The sequence below is a fragment of the Nerophis ophidion genome, linkage group LG05 (assembly GCF_033978795.1).
Source record: "Nerophis ophidion isolate RoL-2023_Sa linkage group LG05, RoL_Noph_v1.0, whole genome shotgun sequence".
NCBI classification, from domain to species: Eukaryota; Metazoa; Chordata; class Actinopteri; order Syngnathiformes; family Syngnathidae; genus Nerophis; species Nerophis ophidion.
The window spans coordinates 74,006,541-74,029,147 of NC_084615.1; the positions used below are offsets into that span (position 1 = coordinate 74,006,541).

General features: G+C 41.6%; 1 protein-coding gene across 1 annotated transcript; it reads right to left on the reverse strand.

The window, feature by feature from the left end:
* Positions 1 to 5,528: 5,528 nt before the first annotated feature.
* npy7r (neuropeptide Y receptor Y7) lies at positions 5,529 to 11,178 on the reverse strand. Its single transcript, XM_061899611.1, has 2 exons — positions 10,858 to 11,178; positions 5,529 to 7,265 (listed from the first exon to the last, which is right to left on the reverse strand). The coding sequence occupies exon 2, from the start codon at positions 7,211 to 7,213 to the stop codon at positions 6,101 to 6,103; it is 1,113 nt and encodes a 370-aa protein (XP_061755595.1). The 5' UTR covers positions 7,214 to 7,265; positions 10,858 to 11,178; the 3' UTR covers positions 5,529 to 6,100.
* Positions 11,179 to 22,607: the final 11,429 nt, after the last annotated feature.

The following is a 22,607-nucleotide window of genomic DNA, read 5'->3' on the forward strand; positions in this document are numbered from 1 at the left end:
AGGAAAAAGCAGATCATGATTAAGCCTACCCCTTTTTGTTTCATAGCAATGTCCCACACGTTTGTTTGTACTTAATCTGTAACACAAACAGCTCACAAATGAAGAAATAAACAGGGAAGTAAATAAGGTACATAAATAATAAATAAGGTTTTCATAAATAGATAGTTAGGTAGGATGTGATTCACATTAGTAGAAGCATTTAAGTCTCACCTTAAAACTCATCTGTATACTCTAGCCTTTAAATAGACCTCCTTTTTAGACCAGTTGATCTGCCGCTTCTTTTCTTTCTCCTATGTCCCCCCCTCCCTTGTGGAGGGGGTCCGGTCTGATGACCACTGGCTGTCCAGAGTCGAGACCCAGGATGGACCGCTCGTCGGGACCCAGGATGGACCGCTCGCCTGTATCGGTTGGGGACATCTCTACGCTGCTGATCCGCCTCCGCTTGAGATGGTCTCCTGTGGACGGGACTCTCGCTGCTGTCTTGGATCCGCTTGAACTGAACTCTCGCGGCTGTGTTGGAGCCACTATGGATTGAACTTTCACAGTATCATGTTAGACCCGCTCGACATCCATTGCTTTCGGTCCCCTAGAGGGGGGGGGGGGGGGTTGCCCACATCTGAGGTCCTCTCCAAAGTTTCTCATAGTCTGCATTGTCACTGGCGTCCCACTGGATGTGAATTCTCCCTGCCCACTGGGTGTGAGTTTTCCTTGCCCTTTTGTGGGTTCTTCCGAGGATGTTGTAGTCGTAACGATTTGTGCAGCTCTTTGAGACATTTGTGATTTGGGGCTATATAAATAAACATTGGTTGATTGATTGATTGACATTATGAGATGAATAAGATTGTCTAATTTTTCAACCAGGTTCGAGGTGTTGATCTTTCTTCTCCTTTGCACTATGTAAACACTTTATATTGGAACAAGTTTCCTAAAGTTGATCGTGTTTTGTAATTTGCGTGACTTCTTTGCTTAATCCCCTTCCATAATGTAGTTTAACATACTGGGCAGCACGGTGGTACAGGGGTTAGTGCGCGTGCCTCACAGTACAAAGGTCCTGGGTTGGATTCAGGGCTTGGGATCTTTCTGTGTGGAGTTTGTGGGTTCCCTCCGGGTACCCTCCAAAGACGTGCACCTGGGGATAGGTTGATTGGAAACACTACATGTTGTCTATCTATCTGTGTTGGCCCTGCGATGAGGTGGCGACTTGTCCAGGGTGTACCCTGCCTTCCGCCCGATTGTAGCTGAGATAGGCTCCAGTATCCTCTGCGACCCCGGAAGGGACAAGCGGTAGAAAATGGATTGATGGATGGAGTTTTCTATATTGATATACCTGAGGTCTTAATTGTTGTTCCTGATACCAATGTTTGAAGTTTTATTTTTTTCCCCAGGTTTAAATGCTCCTGATTGGTGTATATTTTGGGGTAGCGGGTTATAGTTTGCTTTGTGTATAATTGTAGCAATTACCCCATATATAAATATTTTTGATTGATTAAATAAAGAGTTTGAATGTTCTCCATATCCAACATTATGTATTATTCTGACTCACCTCTTTGGTAACACGGTCAGTGAATGAATTGTGCTTTCAAACTAATTTCCCCATATATCTACAGAATAACTCATATATGATAACACGAGCCAGCAGTAGAGAGTATGGAGTGATTTTTGGTCCCGAACATATTTTGCTTTACTTATTATTAAAGTACTTATTGCCATATTGTATATAATTTTGAGATTTCCATTTTAATGTGTCTTTTATTACTACGCCCAGCAGAAATGTTATTTATTTCACCCTTTCCGTAGGTTGTTTATTTGTGTTTGACTTTCCCTTCTACTTTTACCGAATAGCGTTATTTTAGTTATACTGGGGTTAAAAGATAGCCTGTTTTTGTCAAATGCCGTGGTTCGGTAGACAGAGCGACCGTGCCAGCAACCTGAGGGTTCCTGGTTCGATCCCTCTGCCATTTGGATCTGCTTCCTTCCATTCTGTTTTCAACCGTTGTGTCCTTGAGCAAGACACTTCCCCCTTGCTCCTGATGGGTCATGGTTAGGGCCTTGCATGGCAGCTCCCGCCCTCAGTGTGTGAATGTGTGTGTGAACGGGTGAATGAGTGTCAAAGCGCTTTGAGTACCTTGAAGGTAAAAAAAGCGCTATACAGGTATAACCCTTAAACGATCTCTTTAATTGGTTCATTTCTTCTGTTATTGTTCTATTAGCTTCTGTGTGTTCTCCTGAACAAGATGTAGCTTACCACCACCAGGTGTGAATAAATGATGGGTTCCAACTTCTCTGTGAGCGCTTTGAGTATCTAACAATTGAAAAGCGCGATATAAATCTAATCCATTATTATTATTATAAAATGCTAACTTTAATTGCTTTGTAACTTTACAAATGTTGTTTATTTAGAGAAACAACAATTTTGGTCCCAGTATTGTTCTCTGGGGTACGCCACAGGATACTGTATATTTATCACTTTAGTCATGTGTACTCTTACCTTTACTGTTGGTTAAGTATCTTCTTATCCAGTTGAAGACCAATCCTCTGGTGCCGTACCTGTCATGATCCGCAATTTGATCATGGTATATTCTGGTTTGGTTCTGTTTTGTATATCACATCCTGTTTGTTATTTGACTTCCTTAGTTCCTGGTGGCACTTCTTGTTTTTTTCCGTTGCCTAGTTACGTATTTGTGTCACGCCCACCTGCTTTTTGATTACCTCCCTATTTAAGCCTGCCTTTGTTTGCCATTCGGCCTGGCAGTATAAAACTTGCTTTCTATGCAACAGGTGACGTCGCTATCCCCGATCGTGGTAAATATCTTTTGTACTTGTTAGCCTCCACGTTATTCCTTCGTTTGTACCTGGCTCACATGCTAGCGCTTTCTGTTCTTTCTAGCTCCCATGCTAGTTCTGTTTGTTTTGTCTATAGTGCCTATGTGCAAGTCTTTGTGTTCTTAGTCTATTTTTGTAGTTGTAAATAAATCATCATCCTGACCTTCACGCTGTGTCCATTCCGCATTGCATCCACGAGAGAACGCAACCACACCACGAAGCCAGCAAAGCGTCACAGCACCGTTCTAATTTGTTGATTAAGATGTTATGGATTATGTTAACACAAAAATTATGTGGAGTCAACATCTATTTCTTTTTCCATTACCGAATGAACTATATGCAAATTCTATTGACCCCACGATCACACCTTCTTGTTCTTTTTACCTTTCAATTACAATATGGTAATATGTAGACCAGCTTAAACACATAGGTGAGCAGTCAGTAACTGCAGGATTAAATTACATCTGCTTCCTTCCAGATATATTGGAATAAACGGGTAATAAATTACCATTAACAGGCGCCAGCGCCCCCCGCGACCCCGTAAGGGAATAAGCGGTAGAAAATGGATGGATGGAGGGTCATTGGTTAGTGTTACTATAAATCACACTCGAGTAACTGTTTTTCTTTTCATCACATTGCTGTAACGCACTCCCCATTGAGAAGCAGTTCTGCACACTAGTATTTCTGGGAGCATATACCCAATCTGAAGAATTATCTAATGCCGGGTGCATTGCATGCCCAGTGCCTTTACCCCTCTTCTTCCTCCCATATAGGTCTGCCAGGTTCTATATATGATTCTCAAGAACGTAAAGAAAAATGTAGGCTAAGCCATGAAATTCGCCATGTGGGTGTTAAGATACACCAAGTATGGCTACAAGCATTTTCTCTGCATGGAAATAAAAAAAAAAAGCACGGAGTCAGCTGCGAAGTTAAATGCTTTATTTGCTGCTAAATCCACTGCTGCTTTGTTCGGAAAACAGTCCAAACACATAAAGATGAAATTGTCGCTTGAATAAACGGTCCTCTCATAGATGGATGGTGTTATGTGTGTGTGTAAGCAGGCTGTAGGCAACAACACCGTAATATGTTGTGATTGCTGTATTTACCCACACTTCAACACTCCATGCATCTGCAACAGTGCCCATTCAAGGGTATCTTTTTGACATTACTCGATTTTATGTTTGTTTTTTTTACATTTTGTTCATCAAACACAACGTGCAAAGGTCAACAGGATTCCTTGACAGTCTCACTTCCTTCATTTGGCGTGGAGCACTTTTTCAGGTCAACATAATTAACGTCCTGTTTGGACGGAGAAAAAGCAGCTGCGGGCTGTCAGCGGGGGACCTTGGAAGGAGATTAAAACGTCACTTCAGTTGGCACGTGAATTCAAAGCGGCGTGTCCGCAAATAATGAAACGAGCGTTAAAAAAAAATTGAACTCGTCCCACAAGAGTCACCTTCTCCTTCGTAAACATTAATGCCTTGGAGTTCATTACCAGATTGGACATGATTTACATGAACAGGAAACACATTGTACAGGTAGCGATAATGAGCACTGGTAGGCATCATTTGAATACATTAGATTCACTATTATTAACAGTCACAAACAAAAGCATGACATTAACCTCAAAGGCCAAGTCATCATGGACAAAAGGCTACCTTTGTGCCAGGGATGGGCATAATTATCATTTCCTCGAATAAGTTACTAGAACAATAGAAAAGCACTACATGGCCACGGGTAAAATAACAAGATGGGTAGTGGTTCTGGGTCCCCACTTTATGTTATTCTGCTCAATAGCATGGAAACACGAGTTCAGAACATTCATCGCATTAAAAACATTTTGACCGATTAATTCAGGGGTGTCAAACCTATTCTCATTAAGGGCCGTTTGTAACAGCGGGTATATAAAAATATACATGTATAAGGATTTGACCATTATTACCCAATTGCTTAGGGATTTAGAAATGATACATTTTTTCCTTATGTTGACTTAAATAAAAGAAATTGGCAGCTCAGTCGCCAGACTTTTACCTTAAAATTTACAATAGATTTTAGAGCATAAATGGAAAAACAGTACCTTTTTTTTTTTCTCCTTTCATATGATGGGTAATTTGATGGTTAACTTGCTTAAAAATCATAAGTCAATCAGATGTTTAGTTTTTTTTTTTGTTTTTTTTTACAAAAATAATTTTGGGAATATTTGTTGCATTATATTTATATAGCGCTTTTCTCTAGCGACTCAAAGGGCTTTACATAGTGAAACCCAATATTTAAGTTACATTTTTTTTAAACCAGTGTGGGTGGCACTGGGAGCAGGTGGGTAAAGTGTCTTGCCCAAGGACACAACGGCATTGACTAGGATGGCGGAAGCGGGAATCGAACCTGCAACCCTCAAGTTGCTGGCACGGCCGCTCAACCAACCGAGCTAAACCGAGATAATTATACGGTTTAAAACAGTGGTCCCCAACCACCAGGCCGCGGCCCGATTGGTACCGGGGCTGCAGAAGAATGTTTTATTCATTTTTATTTAAAAAAAAAAATATATATATATTTTTTTATTTTTTATTTATTTCTATTAAATCAACATAAAAAAACACAATATACACTTACAATTAGTGCACCAACCACAAAAACGTCCCTTTTTCATGACGAAAACGTCCCTTTTTCATGACAAAGAAAAAAAAAAAAAAAAAAAAAAGGACCAAAAAAGGGACGGCGTGGCGCAGTGGAAGAGTGGCCGTCCGCAACCCGAGGGTCACTGGTTCAAATCGCACCTAGAACCAACCTCGTCACGTCCGTTGTGTCCTGAGCAAGACACTTCACCCTTGCTTCTGATGGGTGCTGGTTGGCGCCTTGCATGGCAGCTCCCTCCATCAGTGTGTGAATGTGTGTGTGAATGGGTAAATGTGGAAGTAGTGTCAAAGCGCTTTGAGTACCTTGAAGGTAGAAAAGCGCTATACAAGTACAACCCATTTATCATTTACCAATACCCCCCTCCAACCCGGGCCCCGGGACAAATTATTAAGCGTTGACCGGTCCGCGGATACAAAAAGCTTGGGGACCACAGTTTTAAAATACATGCTTGTATATGTATTTGTTTCTGTCAAAATGGAAATAAGGTATATAAGTATTTTGCGGGCCTTATGAAATGACACGGCATTGAGTCTGACACCTGTGGATTAATTGATCAATCATTTCCGACGAACCTTAGTCCACCCCTACTTTGTGCCAGGGGGGAAAAAAATGCAACATTTTCCAAAGTCTTCATGCAGGCGTCTCAGACCGCAGTGGGTGGGTGTCCGCCGTTGCGGCCGTTGAGCGTTAGCCGCCTGGTGGAGCGAGTCCGGAAGGAGCCCTCGGGGTGGAAAGAATCCGGCTTATCCTCGCAGCGGAAGACCATTAGGAAGCCGTTTCTGTAGTTTTTATTCATCCATCCGTACAGCAGGGGGTTGGTGCAAGTGGAACACATGGCCACGATGTGGAAGACGGTGTATATCAGTTTGTACTCCTTAAACCTGAGCACCAGGTCCAGATCGCTGGCCAGCTGGAACACGTGGTAGGGCAGCCAGCAGATTGCAAACACCACCACCACCAGCGCCAGCATCTTGGTGGTCTTTTTACGCCGGGCGATGCTATCGTTGCGTGTAGACGGGCTGATGTGGTTCTTCAGCTTGACCCAGATGCAAATGTAAGCGTAACTGATGATGGCTAAAGGGCTAATGTACTGCAGGAGCAGCATGGAGAGGCTGTAGATGACGCCGTCCCTGCTGGTGCCGTGCGGCCACTTCTCCGAGCACACCACCATGTGCAGATTTAAGAAGGGGATCTCTTCTTGCCGGTACTCCCGGAAGATGGCCATGGGCGCCGCCAGCACCGCCGAGGTAGTCCACGTGAACGCCATGATGAGGAAGCTGGAGTGCCAAGTGAGGCGCTGACCCAGGTGGAAAACGATGCAACGGTAGCGCTCCAGGGCGATGACGGTCATGGTCAGGATGGACACGTGCACGCTCAAGGCCTGGGCGAAGGGGACCATGTGGCAGAGCACGGCGCCGAACTTCCACTCGTCCAGCAGGGTGTAGACCAGCGTGAAGGGCAGGCACAGGGTGTCCACCAAGAGGTCGGCCAGCGCCAAGTTGGCTATGAAGAAGTTGGTGACCGTGCGCATGTTCCTGTAGCGGATGATCATGTAGACCACCAGAGCGTTCCCCAGCAGGCCCAGCACGATGATGAAGGAATAGGCCGTGATCAGGGTGATCTGCACCCCGATGTGCTTGGTGACGTCGATGTGGAAACCGTGCAGGTTGGAATCCATGCTCCCGTTCGCCTGGTTCCACACGTCCGTTTCGTCGGGCTCCCATCCCGTGCCGTTGGACGACTCCCGGGGACTCATTTCTACTCCGGGCTGTGCAAACCCCCGAGAGGAAGCCAGGCCCAGCTTGATTCTACACAGAGGTGAACACATCAAAGGAAGTTGTTATAAAGCCTCCGTTTTGCACCACTCAAATTACACAGCACGAACCAGCATCACAAACAAAAGATTATTTAAAAGATAAATCCCAATCCCTGTGTGGCCCTCCTGCACCCGATTTGAATGTGGGTCACCTTAACTTGTCTGCTATGTACTTGGGCTTACGTAAAATGCTATCAAATCATGTTTGGCAGCACACACTTTAAGTGTCTTTTCCTACCCGCATTGCATAACCACTTCATCGAAAAAAAAGCGCTTCATGATATTATTAAGGAAATGCATGTTGTGTTGTATACAGTAATCATCCAGCTCTTCCTGCCAATTCCTGCATTCACATCCACCTGCTTCCACTCCTTGGAAAATGGAATAAACACCTCGGCGGAACATAAAAATTAAATGAAATCAGCTGTCTTGTCCCGTGAAATAGGCTATGAACATCGCTGGAATTATTCATGTTTGGATTGTTTTCTCTCGGGTACCAACATGTGTGTCATGATCAAAGCTTTAGTGAATGTTTTTCATTAAAAAGACATTTTCAATGCTAAATGCACCGTAGACGAACCTGTTATTATTGACGGAAAAAATACTGTTTACTGTATAATGCATGATGTATAATGGCACTGGCTTACTTTTTTTTTTATTACTGTGCATATACAGTGGGGTAAAAAAAAGTATTTAGTCAGCCACCGATTGTGCAAGTTCTCCCACTTAAAATGATGACAGAGGTCTGTAATTTTCATCATAGGTACACTTCAACTGTGAGAGACAGAATGTGAAAAAATAATCCAGGAATTCCCATTGTAGGAATTTTAAAGAATTTATTTGTAAATTATGGTGGAAAATAAGTATTTGGTCTACCATTCAAAGCTCTCACTGATGGAAGGAGGTTTTGGCTCAAAATCTCACGATACATGGCCCCAATCATTCTTTCCTTAACACGGATCAATCGTCCTGTCCCCTTAGCAAAAAATCAGCCCCAAAGCATGATGTTTCCACCCCCATGCTTCATAGTAGGTATGGTGTTCTTGGGATGCAACTCAGTATTCGTCTTCCTCCAAACACGACGAGTTGAGTTTATACCAAAAAGTTCTATTTTGGTTTCATCTGACCACATGACATTCTCCCAATCCTCTGCTGTATCATCCATGTATCCATTTTGATATAAACTCAACTTGTCGTGTTTGGTGGAAGAAGAATACTGAGTTGCATCCCAAGAACACCACACCTACTGTGAAGCATGGGGGTGGAAACATCATGCTTTGGGGCTGTTTTTCTGCAGGACGATTGATCCGTGTTAAGGAAAGAATGAATGGGGCCATGTATCGTGAGATTTTGAGCCAAAACCTCCTTCCATCAGTGAGAGCTTTGAATGGTTGACCAAATACTTATTTTCCACCATAATTTACAAATAAATTATTTAAAATTCCTACAATGTGAATTCCTGGATTTTTTTTTTCACATTCTGTCTCTCACAGTTGAAGTGTACCTATGATGAAATTTTAGACCTCTGTCATCATTTTAAGTGGGAGAACTTGCACAATCGCTGGCTGACTAAATACTTTTATGCCCCACTGTACATAAGAAATCGTGCAGCTTTTAATTGCATGTATTCATGACTCTGTGAATGTGAGTGTGAATGTTAGATAGATAGATAGATAGTACTTTATTTTCAGCAGAATCCCATTCAAGATCAGACAAACATTACAGGGAGACAGAACAGGATGTGTTCTGTCTATCTCTGGTGGCCCTGCAATGAGGTGGCGACTTGTCCAGGGTGTACACCGCCTTCCGCCTAATTGTAGCAGAGATAGGCACCAGAGCACCCGCGACCCTAAAGGGAATAAGCGGTAGAAATGGATGGATGGATGGATTGTTTTCTCTCGAGTACCAACATGTGTGTCATGATCAAAGCTTTAGCGAATGTTTTTCATTAAAAAGACATTTTCAATGTAAAATGCACTGTAAATAAACCTGTTATTATTGACGGAATAAACACTGTTTATAATGCATGATGTATAATGGCACTGGCTTTTTTTTTTTTTATTACTGTGCATATAATTAAGAAATCATGCAGATTTTAATTGCATGTATTCATGACTCTGTGAATGTGAGTGTGAATGTTGTCTGTCTGTGTTAGCCCTGCAATGAGGTGGCGACTTGTCCAGGGTGTACGCCGCCTTCCGCCCGATTGTAGCAGAGATAGGCACCAGCGCCCCCCGCGACCCCAAAGGGAATATGCGGTAGGAAATGGATGGATGGATTATTTTCTCCCGAGTACCAACATGTGTGTCATGATCAAAGCTTTAGTGAATGTTTTCATTAAAAAGACATTTTCAATGCAAAACTCACCGTAAACAAACCTGTTGTTATTGACGGAATAAACACTGTTTATAATGCATGATGTATAATGGCACTGGCTTACTTTTTTTTTTATTACCCTGCATATACATAAAACATCATGCAGCTTTTAATTGCATGTATTCATGACTCTGTGAATGTGAGTGTGAATGTTGTCCGTCTATCTGTGTCGGTCCTGCAATGAGGTGGCGACTTGTACAGGGTGTGCACCGCCTTCCGCCCGATTGTGGCTGAGATAAGCACCAGCGCCCCCGCGACCTTAAAGGGAATAAGCAGTAGAAATGGATGGATGGGTTGATTGTTTTCTCTCGAGTACCAACATGTGTGTCATGATCAAAGCTTTAGTGAATGTTTTTCATTAAAAAGACATTTTCAATATAAAATGCGCCGTAAACGAACCTGTTATTATTGACGGAATAAACACTGTTTATAATGCATGATGTATAATGGCACTGGCTTACTTTTTTTTTTATTACTATGCTTATACATAAAACATCATGCAGCTTTTAATTGCATGTATTCATGACTGTGAATGTGAATGTTGTATGTCTATCTGTGTTGGCCCTGCAATGAGGTGGCGACTTGTCCAGGGTGTACGCCACCTTCCGCCTGATTGTAGCAGAGATAGGCACCAGCGCCCCCCTCGACCCTAAAGGGAATAAGCGGTAGAAAAATGGATGGATGGGATGGATTCATGACTCTGTTGTATGTGATTATTGTTTCATGACCAAACAATGCATTTTATGTGTGTTTTCCTGAACAAAATAACTTATTTTTTGCAGAGACATGATTTGTGCAGACCTGCCTGTGCATCAGACTGCAAGCGACGTGTGTACTTAACAAAACATTGGACAATTTCGTCAAGCATCATTTTTCACTTAAAAAATAAATAAATAAATAAATAAAAAATCACCTGCCGGAGCGAAATCTGTGATTTAAAACGGCGGTCGTTTCATTCAATCTCCACTGCGTGCGTCATTTCTCTCCATGCATTATTAGTGCATATTATTAATATTCCAATACTTCTAAGCGCTGTGGCTACAATCCATGTTTATCTCTTCCAAGCCGTGACGTGATATTGGAACTTCAGTTTTGCGCTCCCGCGTCCAAATTACGCACAAAAACCACCGACCCCGGTTGCAAAGAAACGAGTACAATTGCGCGTCGTCATTAAAAAAAAAAAAAAAAAAGTGCATGAGCGGACTCACCTTCCTTCTTATATCTCCTCTCCAAAGCGAGTCCTCACTCGACGGCGGCGTGAAGTAAAGGGAGAATATTTCAAGCTCCTCCCAGGCTGCGAGAGCCTGGTGCGCATCTTCGTGGATCCGTCCTGATCGGGCAGGTCCGCGTTATATATGTGGCGAACCGCGAGTGCGTGAGTGAGTCTAGGCTGTCACGCAGGACGCGGATCCATACTCGAATGGGGACGAGCGGGAGGGGAGAGAACGATCAAATGGGGAAACAGGTGCTCAATTATCACCCTTTGATGGTGAGAGTCAGTAAGTCTCATCAAGTCTACGAGGACACTGTGGTGAAGCTGGAGTCCTCATAGTCAAGTGTGCCAGTCTGTACAAAACCCCCAAAACCTTGTGTAATATGTGAATAAACACAGAATACAATGATTTGCAAATCCTTTTTTTTTTGCAAATATATTTTACTAGTTTTTACAGTTAAAGGGGAACATTATCACAATTTCAAAAAGGTTAAAAACAATAAAAATCAGTTCCCAGTGGCTTGTTTTATTTTTCGAAGTTTTTTTCAAAATTTTACACCTGCCGGAATATCCCTAAAAAGAGCTTTAAAGGGGAACATTATCACAATTTCAAAAAGGTTAAAAACAATAAAAATCAGTTCCCAGTGGCTTGTTTTATTTTTCCAATTTTTTTTCAAAATTTTACACCTCCCGGAATATCCCTAAAAAGAGCTTTAAAGGGGAACATTATCACAATTTCAAAAAGGTTAAAAACAATAAAAATCAGTTCCCAGTGGCTTGTTTTATTTTTAGAATTTTTTTTCAAAATTTTACACCTCCTGGAATATCCCTCAAAATAGCTTTAAACGGGAACATTATCACGATTTCAAAAAGGTTAAAAACAATAAAAATCAATTCCCAGTGGCTTGTTTTATTTTTCGAAGTTTTTTTTCAAAATTTTACACCTCGCGGAATATCCCTAAAAAGAGCTTTAAAGGGGAACATTATCACAATTTCAAAAAGGTTAAAAACAATAAAAAATCAGTTCCCAGTGGCTTGTTTTATTTTTCGAAGTTTTTTTCAACATTTTACACCTCCGGGAATATCCCTAAAAAGAGCTTTAAAGGGGAACATTATCACAATTTCAAAAAGGTTAAAAACAATAAAAAATCAGTTCCCAGTGGCTTGTTTTATTTTTCGAAGTTTTTTTCAAAATTTTACACCTCCCGGAATATCCCTAAAAAAAGCTTTAAAGGGGAACATTATCACAATTTCAAAAAGGTTAAAAACAATAAAAATCAGTTCCCAGTGGCTTGTTTTATTTTTCGAAGTTTTTTTTGAAAATTTTACACCTCCCGGAATATCCCTAAAAAGAGCTTTAAAGGGGAACATTATCACAATTTCAAAAAGGTTAAAAACAATAAAAATAAGTTCCCAGGGGCTTGTTTTATTTTTAGAATTTTTTTTCAAAATTTTACACCTCCCGGAATATCCCTAAAAATAGCTCTAAACGGGAACATTATCACAATTTCAAAAAGGTTAAAAACAATAAGAAATCAGTTCCCAGTGGCTTGTTTTATTTTTCAAAGTTTTTTTCAAAATTTTACACCTCCCGGAATATCCCTAAAAAGAGCTTTAAAGGGGAACATTATCACTATTTCAAAAAGGTTAAAAACAATACAAATCAGTTCCCAGTGGCTTGTTTTATTTTTCCAATTTTTTTTCAAAATTTTACACCTCCCGGAATATCCCTAAAAAGAGCTTTAAAGGGGAACATTATCACAATTTCAAAAAGGTTAAACACAATAAAAATCAGTTCCCAATGGCTTGTTTTATTTTTCGAAGTTTTTTTCAAAATTTTACACCTCCCGGAATATCCCTAAAAAGAGCTTTAAAGGGGAACATTATCACAATTTCAAAAAGGTTAAAAACAATACAAATCAGTTCCCAGTGGCTTGTTTTATTTTTCCAATTTTTTTTCAAAATTTTACACCTCCCGGAATATCCCTAAAAAGAGCTTTAAAGGGGAACATTATCACAATTTCAAAAAGGTTAAAAACAATAAGAAATCAGTTCCCAGTGGCTTGTTTTATTTTTCAAAGTTTTTTTCAAAATTTTACACCTCCCGGAATATCCCTAAAAAGAGCTTTAAAGGGGAACATGATCACAATTTCAAAAAGGTTAAAAACAATAAAAATCAGTTCCCAGTGGCTTGTTTTATTTTTGAATATTTTTTCAAAATTTTACACCTCCCGGAATATCCCTAAAAAAAGCTTTAAAGGGGAACATTATCACCAGACCTATATAAACGTCAATATATACCTTGATGGTGCAGAAAAAAAGAACATATAATTTTTCAACCGATTTCCGAAATCTAAATGGGTGAATTTTGGCGAATTAAAGCCTTTCTGTTTATCGCGCTGGAGGCGATGACGTCAGAATGTGACGTTTTCCTTTTTTTTCTTTTTTCTTTTATTTTTTTTATTTATTTATTTTTTTTAATTATCTTTCTAGCTATCATTATGTATACGTATCGTTGCATTCGAACAACTTTATCGTTGATAATAGAGGTAATCTATTGGTTTTGTTCATGATCAATAGCGCTTTTTCTATTGGTATTTGTATCGCTCCAGTTTTAGTGTAAAAATGCTCATTGTCATTACTATATTATTTATTTCACTAACTGCTTATTTGCTATCACTTTTACGATCATATTTTTACATATTATGTATGTGCTGGTGTTGTTCTATTGTTGTTGTTATTGTTGTATTTGCTGTTGTTGTTTTTGTCTCTCTGTCTAATCCCTCTCTTATCCCCACAATTACCCCCTCTGTCTTCCTTTTTTTCTCTTTCTATCCCCTCCTGCTCCGGCCCGGCTGCACCAAATGATAATATAAATACATTTAATAAAGTCAAATTCGAATAAGACAACAAGAGAAGTATCTTACACTTCTCTTTTGTAAAGTCAATCTGAACAGCCGATATGGGCATCTACATCAACTATATGATTTGCCTGAGAAGCTGGACAGGACTAAAAAAAAAAAAAAAAAAGAATGTGACGTCACCGAGGTAACACACCCGCCATTTTCATTTTCAACACATTACAAACACCGGGTCTCAGCTCTGTTATTTTCCGTTTTTTTGACTATTTTTTGGAACCTTGGAGACATCATGCCTCGTCGGTGTGTTGTCGGAGGGTGTAACAACACTAACAGGGAGGGATTCAAGTTGCACCACTGGCCCGAAGATGCCAAAGGGTCTGCCGCCAGACCGCCATTGAATGTGCTGGAGTGTCTCCACATTTTACCGGCGATGCTAAGGCAGACATGGCACAGAGATGTATGGATAACCTGCAGATGCATTTGCAACGATTAAGTCAACAAAATCACAAAGGTGAGTTTTGTTGATGTTGACTGCCAGCTAATCGATGCTAACATGCTACGCTAAATGCTATTTACCAATCGGTTGATTGACGACACCAAATTGGCTCTAGGGCAGGGGTCGGGAACCTTTTTGGCTTAGAGAGCCATGAAAGCCAAATTGTTTAAAGTGTATTACCGTGAGAGCCGTATCATATGTTTTAACACTGAATACAACTAAATGCATGCATTTTTTAAGTAAGACCTACATTTTTAGAGTATAAGTCTTATATTTTATATCATTTTTATTCTGAAGCTAACCAATAATAAATAAAATACTTCTTTGGCAACACTAAATGGTCCCTAGTGTGTGAATGTGAGTGTGAATGTTGTCTGTCTATCTGTGTTGGCCCTGTGATAAGGTGGCGACTTGTCCAAGGTGTACGCAGCCTTCTGCCCAAATGCAGCTGAGATAGGCTCCAGCAACCCCCGCGACCCCAAAAGGGACAAGCGGTAGAGAATAGATGGATGGACTTCTTACCATTTATGTGACTCATTGAACAGGTGCGGTTGAAAAACGAATGGATGGATTAAAATGCATAAGAATGTTTTATATGTTAAATGTTATTTTTAACACCGATTACTGGCGGAATTGTTAGTTACTAATCGTGTTAAGTAATGTCAGCTCAGATGTATCTGAGAGCCAGATGCAGTCATCAAAAGAGCCACATCTGGCCCTAGAGCCATAGGTTCCCTACCCCTGTTCTAGTGTGTGAATGTGAGTGTGAATGGTGTCTGTCTATTTGTGTTGGCTCTGCGGTGAGGTGGTGACTTGTCCATGGGCGTACCCCGCCTGCCGCCTGAGTGCAGCTGCCCCGAAAGGGACAAGCGTGAGAAAATGGATGGATAATTGGATAATTGTCATGGAAACACATCCATAAATCGACGTTGACATTTTAACAAGATTACCTTAATGCACCCATGTTTTGAAATGATCAGTCATTTTTATTTTACTAGTATTTTTAAGATTTATATATATATATATATAATAAAAAATCCGTCTGATTCTACTTGTTTTATCAATAAAGGCTCATTTCTTTTTTTGTATAATATTATGACTAGCATAAATCAAAAGTATCGTCTCGATTACTGTAACGTATTATTTTCGGGTCTCCCCATGTCTAGCATTTAAAGATTACAGTTGGTACAAAATGCGGCTGCTAGACTTTTGACAAGAACAAGAAAGTTTGATCACATTACGCCTGTACTGGCTCACCTGCACTGGCTTCCTGTGCACTTAAGATGTGACTTTAAGGTTTTACTACTTACGTATAAAATACTACACGGTCTAGCTCCAGCCTATCTTGCCGATTGTATTGTACCATATGTCCCGGCAAGAAATCTGCGTTCAAAGGACTCCGGCTTATTAGTGATCCCCAAAGCCCAAAAAAAGTCTGCGGGCTATAGAGCGTTTTCCGTTCGGGCTCCAGTACTCTGGAATGCCCTCCCGGTAACAGTTCGAGATGCTACCTCGGTAGAAGCATTTAAGTCTCACCTTAAAACTCATTTGTATACTCTAGCCTTTAAATAGACTCCCTTTTTAGACCAGTTGATCTGCCGTTTCTTTTCTTTTTCTCCTATGTCCCACTCTCCCTTGTGGAGGGGGTCCGGTCCGATCCGGTGGCCATGTACTGCTTGCCTGTGTATGGGCTGGGGACATCTCTGCGCTGCTGATCCGCCTCCGCTTCGGATGGTTTCCTGCTGGCTCCGCTGTGAACGGGACTCTCGCTGCTGTGTTGGATCCGCTTTGGACTGGACTCTCGCGACTGTGTTGGATCCATTATGGATTGAACTCTCACAGTATCATGTTAGACCCGCTCGACATCCATTGCTTTCCTCCTCTCCAAGGTTCTCATAGTCATCATTGTCACCGACGTCCCACTGGGTGTGAGTTTTCCTTGCCCTTATGTGGGCCTACCGAGGATGTCGTAGTGGTTTGTGCAGCCCTTTGAGACACTAGTGATTTAGGGCTATATAAGTAAACATTGATTGATTGATTGATTGATTAATACTGTTTGTATTGGTCCTGTCGGTTTTAAGTACCGTATTTATCGTACTATAAATCACAGTTTTTTTCATAGTTTGGCCAGGGGTGCGACTTATACTCGGGAGCGACTTATGTGTGAAATTATTAACACATTACCGTAAAATATCAAATAATATAATTTAGCTCATTCACGTAAGAGACTAGACGTATAAGATTTCATGGGATTTAGCAATTAGGAGTGACAGATTGTTTGGTAAACGTATAGCATGTTCTATATGTTATAGTTATTTGAATGACTCTTACCATAATATGTTACGTTAACATACCAGGCACCTTCTCAGTTGGTTATTTATGCCTCATATAAAGTACACTTATTCAGCCTGTTGTTCACTATTCTTTATCTATTTTATATTATCTTTCAAATGTCTATTCTTGGTGTTGGATTTTATCAAGTACATTTCCCCCAAAAATGCGACTTATACTCAAGTGTGACTTATATATGTTTGTTTCCTTCTTTATTATGCATTTTCGGCAAGTGCGACTTAAAATACGGAGCGACTTATACTCCGAAAATTACGGTAACTTGTAGTTGGGAAAGTTTTTTTTATGATCCGTTGCCTGGATCATGTTTTGTTCTGTGAGTTTGACTACCTCAGCTCTGTTTTCACCGCACCTGGGTTTGTGTTTTGGTTTCCAGGGGTGCTGATTAGTGTCCACTGCCTCTGATTAGTGTTCGGGACGCTCACCTTCTCTTGGGCACTAATCAAAGACCTACTTATTCTTGTCTTTCACCAGACCCTGTCTGGCTGTCTTATTTTCTTTTATGCAACAAGTTACATCGTCTACTTATTTAATTCCTCATGTAATGCGAGTGTGAAAGTTGTCTGTCCCATGGCCAGAGGAGTTGACCTTTACTCCTGCGGCGCGCTGATCACAATCCCCTTCCACAGGAAAAAATTGTGACAAGCAGATTTTTAAGTATTCATTTTTGATAACCCCCCCCAAAAGTTGCATGACTGTGTAGAACATTTGCTGTAATTTCTGTGATGAGGTAGCGACTTGTCCAGGGTGAACCCTGCCTTCCGCCCGAATGCAGCCTCAAGGAACTGCTCACCCCCAAATCCTCCACACGACACCCCTTGCTCCGGACAGACTAAGCTTCGAACAATGGGAGACCGGGCTTTCTGCTCCGCTGCTCCCAGTCTTTGGAACGTTCTCCCTGACCACCTGAGGGCACCACAGACTGTGAATACTTTTAAAAAAGGCTTAAAACCCCATCTTTAAAAAAAAAGAGCCTTTTTATAGACATGCATGCTGGTTCTAGCTATTGGGCTGTTTCTAGTTTTATATTGTATTTATTTTATTATCTTTTTACTATTATCATTATTACTATTTTTTACAGGTTGTTTGCTCAACGTAAAGTGCTTTTATTTTTTTTTTTACAAATAAAATATATTCTTCTTCTTCTTCTTCTTCTTCTTATTATTATTATTATTATTATTATTATTATCATTATTAGATAGGCTCCACCACCCACCGCGACCCTGAAAGGGACAAGCGGTAGAAAATGGATAAGTAGCCTCTGGTTTCTAATGTTGTTAAAATGTGTAGAATAAATACTAAATTTCAACAAAGATTTGCTTCACATATCGACACATATTCATTTTGATAGTAGGCTATTATAGCTAAAATTTCGTTTCAGACAGATTTGTTTTTGGTATTTTTGGTCCGATATGGCTCTTTCAACGTTCAGAGTTGCCGACCCCCGGTCTGGTGTGAACCCTAAACCCCTAGTCCAGGGGTAGGGAACCTATGGCTCGCGAGCCAGATGTGACACTTTTGATGACTGCATCTGGCTGTCGGATAAATCTGAGCTGACATTGCTTAACAGGATAAGTAATGAATAATTCCACTTGTAATAAGTGTTAAAAAATAATGTTCAAAACATAAAACATTCTCATGCATTTGTAGTCCATCCATCCGTTTACTACCGCACCTGTTCAAGAAGTTGCGATAAAGGGGAACATTATCACCAGACCTATGTAAGCGTCAATATATACCTTGATGTTGAAGAAAAAAGACCGTCTATTTTTTCAACCGATTTCCGAACTCTAAATGGGTGAATTTTGGCGAATTAAACGCCTTTCTGTTCATCGCGCTGGAAGCGATGACGTCAGAATGAGACGTCGCCGAGGTAACACACCCGCCGTTTTCATTTTCAACCCATTGTAAACATTGGGTCTCAGCTCTGTTATTTTTCGTTTTTTTGACTATTTTTTGGAACCTTGGAGACATCATGCCTCGACGGTGTGTTGTCGGAGGGTGTAACAACACTAACAGGGAGGGATTCAAGTTGCACCACTGGCCCGAAGATGCCAAAGTGTCTGCCGCCAGACCCCCATTGAATGTGCTGGAGTGTCTCCACATTTTACCGGCGATGCTAAGACAGACATGGCACGGAGATGTATGGATAACCTCATTTGCAACGATAGTCAACGAAATCACAAAGGTGAGTTTTGTTGATGTTGACTGCCAGCTAATAAATGGGTTGTACTTATATAGCGCTTTTCTACCTTCAAGGTACTCAAAGCGCTTTGACACTACTTCCACATTTACCCATTCACACACACATTCACACACTGATGGAGGGAGCTGCCATGCAAGGCGCCAACCAGCACCCATCAGGAGCAAGAGTGAAGTGTCTTGCTCAGGACACAACGGACGTGACGAGGTTGGTACTAGGTGGGAATTGAACCAGGGACGCTCAGGTTGCGCACGGCCACTCTCCCCACTGCGCCACGCCGTCCCTTTAATCGATGCTAACATGCTACGCTAATCGATGCTAACATGCTATTTACCGGCGGTGCTAAAGCAGACATGGCACAGAAATGTATGGATAACCTGCAGATGCATTTGCAACGATATTACGTTTTCTTCCACCCACATTTAATGCGAAAAAAACACTTACCAATCGACGGATTTAAGTTGCTCCAGTGTCACAAGATGCGAAAGTCCTGATCGTTTGGTCCGCACTTTTTACCGGCGATGCTAACGCAGCTATTCGGCCAAAGCTATGGCTATGACTAGCGTCAATAGCTATTCGCTCAAGAGTTTCTGTTTCTTCTTCAATATTTTCATACTCCAACCATCTGTTTAAATACATGCGTAATCTGTTGAATCGCTTAAGTCGCTGAAATCCGAGTTTGAATCCGAGCTAATGACACTATATCTTGCTGTGGTATTCCCATTGTTTGTTTACATTGGCAGCACTGTGTGACGTCACAGGGAAATGGCCAGTGTCTTCGCAGAGAGCGAAAATAAGGCACTTTAAAGCTTTATTTAGGGATATTCCGAGACCGGTAAAATTTTGAAAAAAAATTCAAAAAATACAACAAGCCACTGGGAACTGATTTTTATTGTTTTTAACCCTTTAGAAATTATGATAATGTTCCCCTTTAAGAAGTTATTTATATATTAAAGGTTAGGGTGGGGTTTGTCCTCCTGGGGGTTCTTCAGACCACCAAGCACCGACATGAGAGCCCGTTTCAGGGTTGTTTTATTTTTCAACAAGTCTCTCAGTTTGCTTTCCAGCAATTCTATTTTTCTCTTTCATTCTTGCTCGCGCTCTGGCTCCAGCCCCAACCGGGTCTCTCCTCCTGGCTGCTGCTTATAACAGACCGACAGGTGATTAGATAACAAGGCTCAGGTGGGCCATCGACGCAGCTCTCGCTGATTTCCAGGCCGGTCCTGGCAAACCCCAGTTTGCTGCAGGCCCGCGGGCCACGCCCCCTCCACAGTTAGCTTCAGAATAACAATGTTATTACAAAGAATAAGAGACCTATTATACTCTAGAAATGTTGGTCTTACTTAAAAATGCACGCGTTAAGTTGTGTTCAGTGTTAAAAAAAACATTATATGGCTCTTACGGAAATACATTTTAAAATATTTGGCTTTTTGGCTCTCTCAGCCAAAAAGGTTCCCAACCCCTGCCCTAGTCTATCAACATTAAGTATAAAAGAGGTCCATCAAGTGAGACATGTCCACACTTTCCATCACTGAAAGATTTGTGCAGCGTTTGCATATCACTGATTAGTTTTCCATCTCATCTGCACTGCATTTCACAGGAAATAAATTAAATGCCAGATCAGCTAATAAGTGATTCAACTTAACTTTGTTTCCTGGCAGGGCGGGTCCTTCCGTGTGAGCCACATGCACAGCAGCGAATGGACCTTGGAACGGCTGTAAAAATAAAATCTGTAACACTTGACAACAAGTGACATATTTATTTTTTGTAATCGCTTCACGTTCCAACGTATGCCTGATGATGGGTTAATTTATTATGACTAAGGCCAGATCCTCATGTGTTATACATGATCTGTCAATTATTGATGCATTTAAAAGTCAACAACAAAGGCTATAAGATAGACGGATGAACAGGCCAATCGTGCTTCGAATTCTAGCACATTTCTCTTAATGGTTGCCGAGTGTGTATGCGTAGGCCCAGAGCTTTTATAAACCTTCCTGCATCTGCCTTATCTAAAGAGTAAACACGTTGCAGCCAGCGAAGGTGCTACACTTCATTTGTTCCCTTCCTCACCAACGACAAAGGCTCATTAACTAAATGGAAGTTACTTCCAAACTTGTTAAACAGCCCACATTTTATGGGTAATGTAACATTATTTCGAGCAATATTCTATATCCGGGTAAAGTTATTTAAAAAAGACAGTAATATGGGTCAAATGCAGAGAGTAATTTCACCACACCTAGTGTGTGTGTGTGTGTGTGTGTGTGTGTGTGACTATCAGTGGTACTTTAACCTAACTTAACTTAACAATGTTTTGTACAACGTCCATCCAATAAAAGCTATAAAAGGTGGTTTTATTGTCTGTTATTACTGTCTGTTTCAGAATGTAAAACCATATGACACCCAACATGTTCACAGGTGTCAAACTCACTGATTTGGCCAGCAGGTTGATTGATTGATTGATTGATTGAAAAATTTTATTAGCAGATTGTACAGTACAGTACATATTCCATCCATCCATCCATCCATCCATTTCCTACCGCTTATTCCCTTTTTGGGGTCGCGGGGGGCGCTGGCGCCTATCTCAGCTACAATCGAGCGGAAGGCGGGGTACACCCTGGACAAGTCGCCACCTCATCGCAGGGCCAACACAGATAGACGGACAACATTCACACTCACATTCACACACTAGGGCCAATTTAGTGTTGCCAATCAACCTATCCCCAGGTGCATGTCTTTGGAAGTGGGAGGAAGCCGGAGTACCCGGAGGGAACCCACGCATTCACGGGGAGAACATGCAAACTCCACACAGAAAGATCCCGAGCCTGGATTTGAACCCAGGACTGCAGGACCTTCGTATTGTGAGGCAGACGCACTAACCCCTCTGCCACCGTGAAGCCAATTCCATACAATTGACCACTAAATAGTAATAATAATAATAATAATGGATTAGATTTATATCGCTCTTTTCTATTGTTAGATACTCAAAGCACTCACAGAGAAGTGGGAACCCATCATTCATTCACACCTGGTGGTGGTAAGCTACTTTTGTAGCCACAGCTGCCCTCGGGTAGACTGACGGCCCCTCCGACCACCACCAATCATTCATTCACCGGTGTGAGCGGCACCGGGGGCAAAGGGTGAAGTTTCCTGCCCAGGGACACAACGGCAGTGACTTTGATGTCGATAGGTGGGAAGCGAACCTGCAACCCTTAGGTTTCTGGCACGGCCGCTCTACCCACTACGCCATGCCGCCCGAATAATTGTTTCACCTTTATAAGTCGGGGTCCACGTAAATCTATTCATGGCCACATAATTTGGTGTGGTTGGCCACATTATTTTAAATTTGCCCACCCCATCATTTAATGTAGTGCACCACATTCTTTTTCTTCTATGTCCCACTCTCCCTTGTGGAGGGGGTCCGGTCCGATCCGGTGGTCATGTACTGCTTGCCTGTGTATCGGCTGGGGACATCTCTGCGCTGCTGATCCGCCTCCGCTTGGGATGGTTTCCTGCTGGCTCCGCTGTGAACGGGACTCTCGCTGCTGTGTTGGATCCGCTTTGGACTGGACTTTCGCGACTGTGTTGGATCCATTATGGATTGAACTTTCACAGTATCATGTTAGACCCTGTCGACATCCATTGCTTTCCTCCTCTCCAAGGTTCTCATAGTCATCATTGTCACCGACGTCCCACTGGGTGTGAGTTTTCCTTGCCCTTATGTGGGCCTGCCGAGGATGTCGTAGTGGTTTGTGCAGCCCTTTGAGACACTAGTGATTTAGGGCTATATAAGTTAACATTGATTGATTGATTGGCTTCACGGTGGCAGAGGGGTT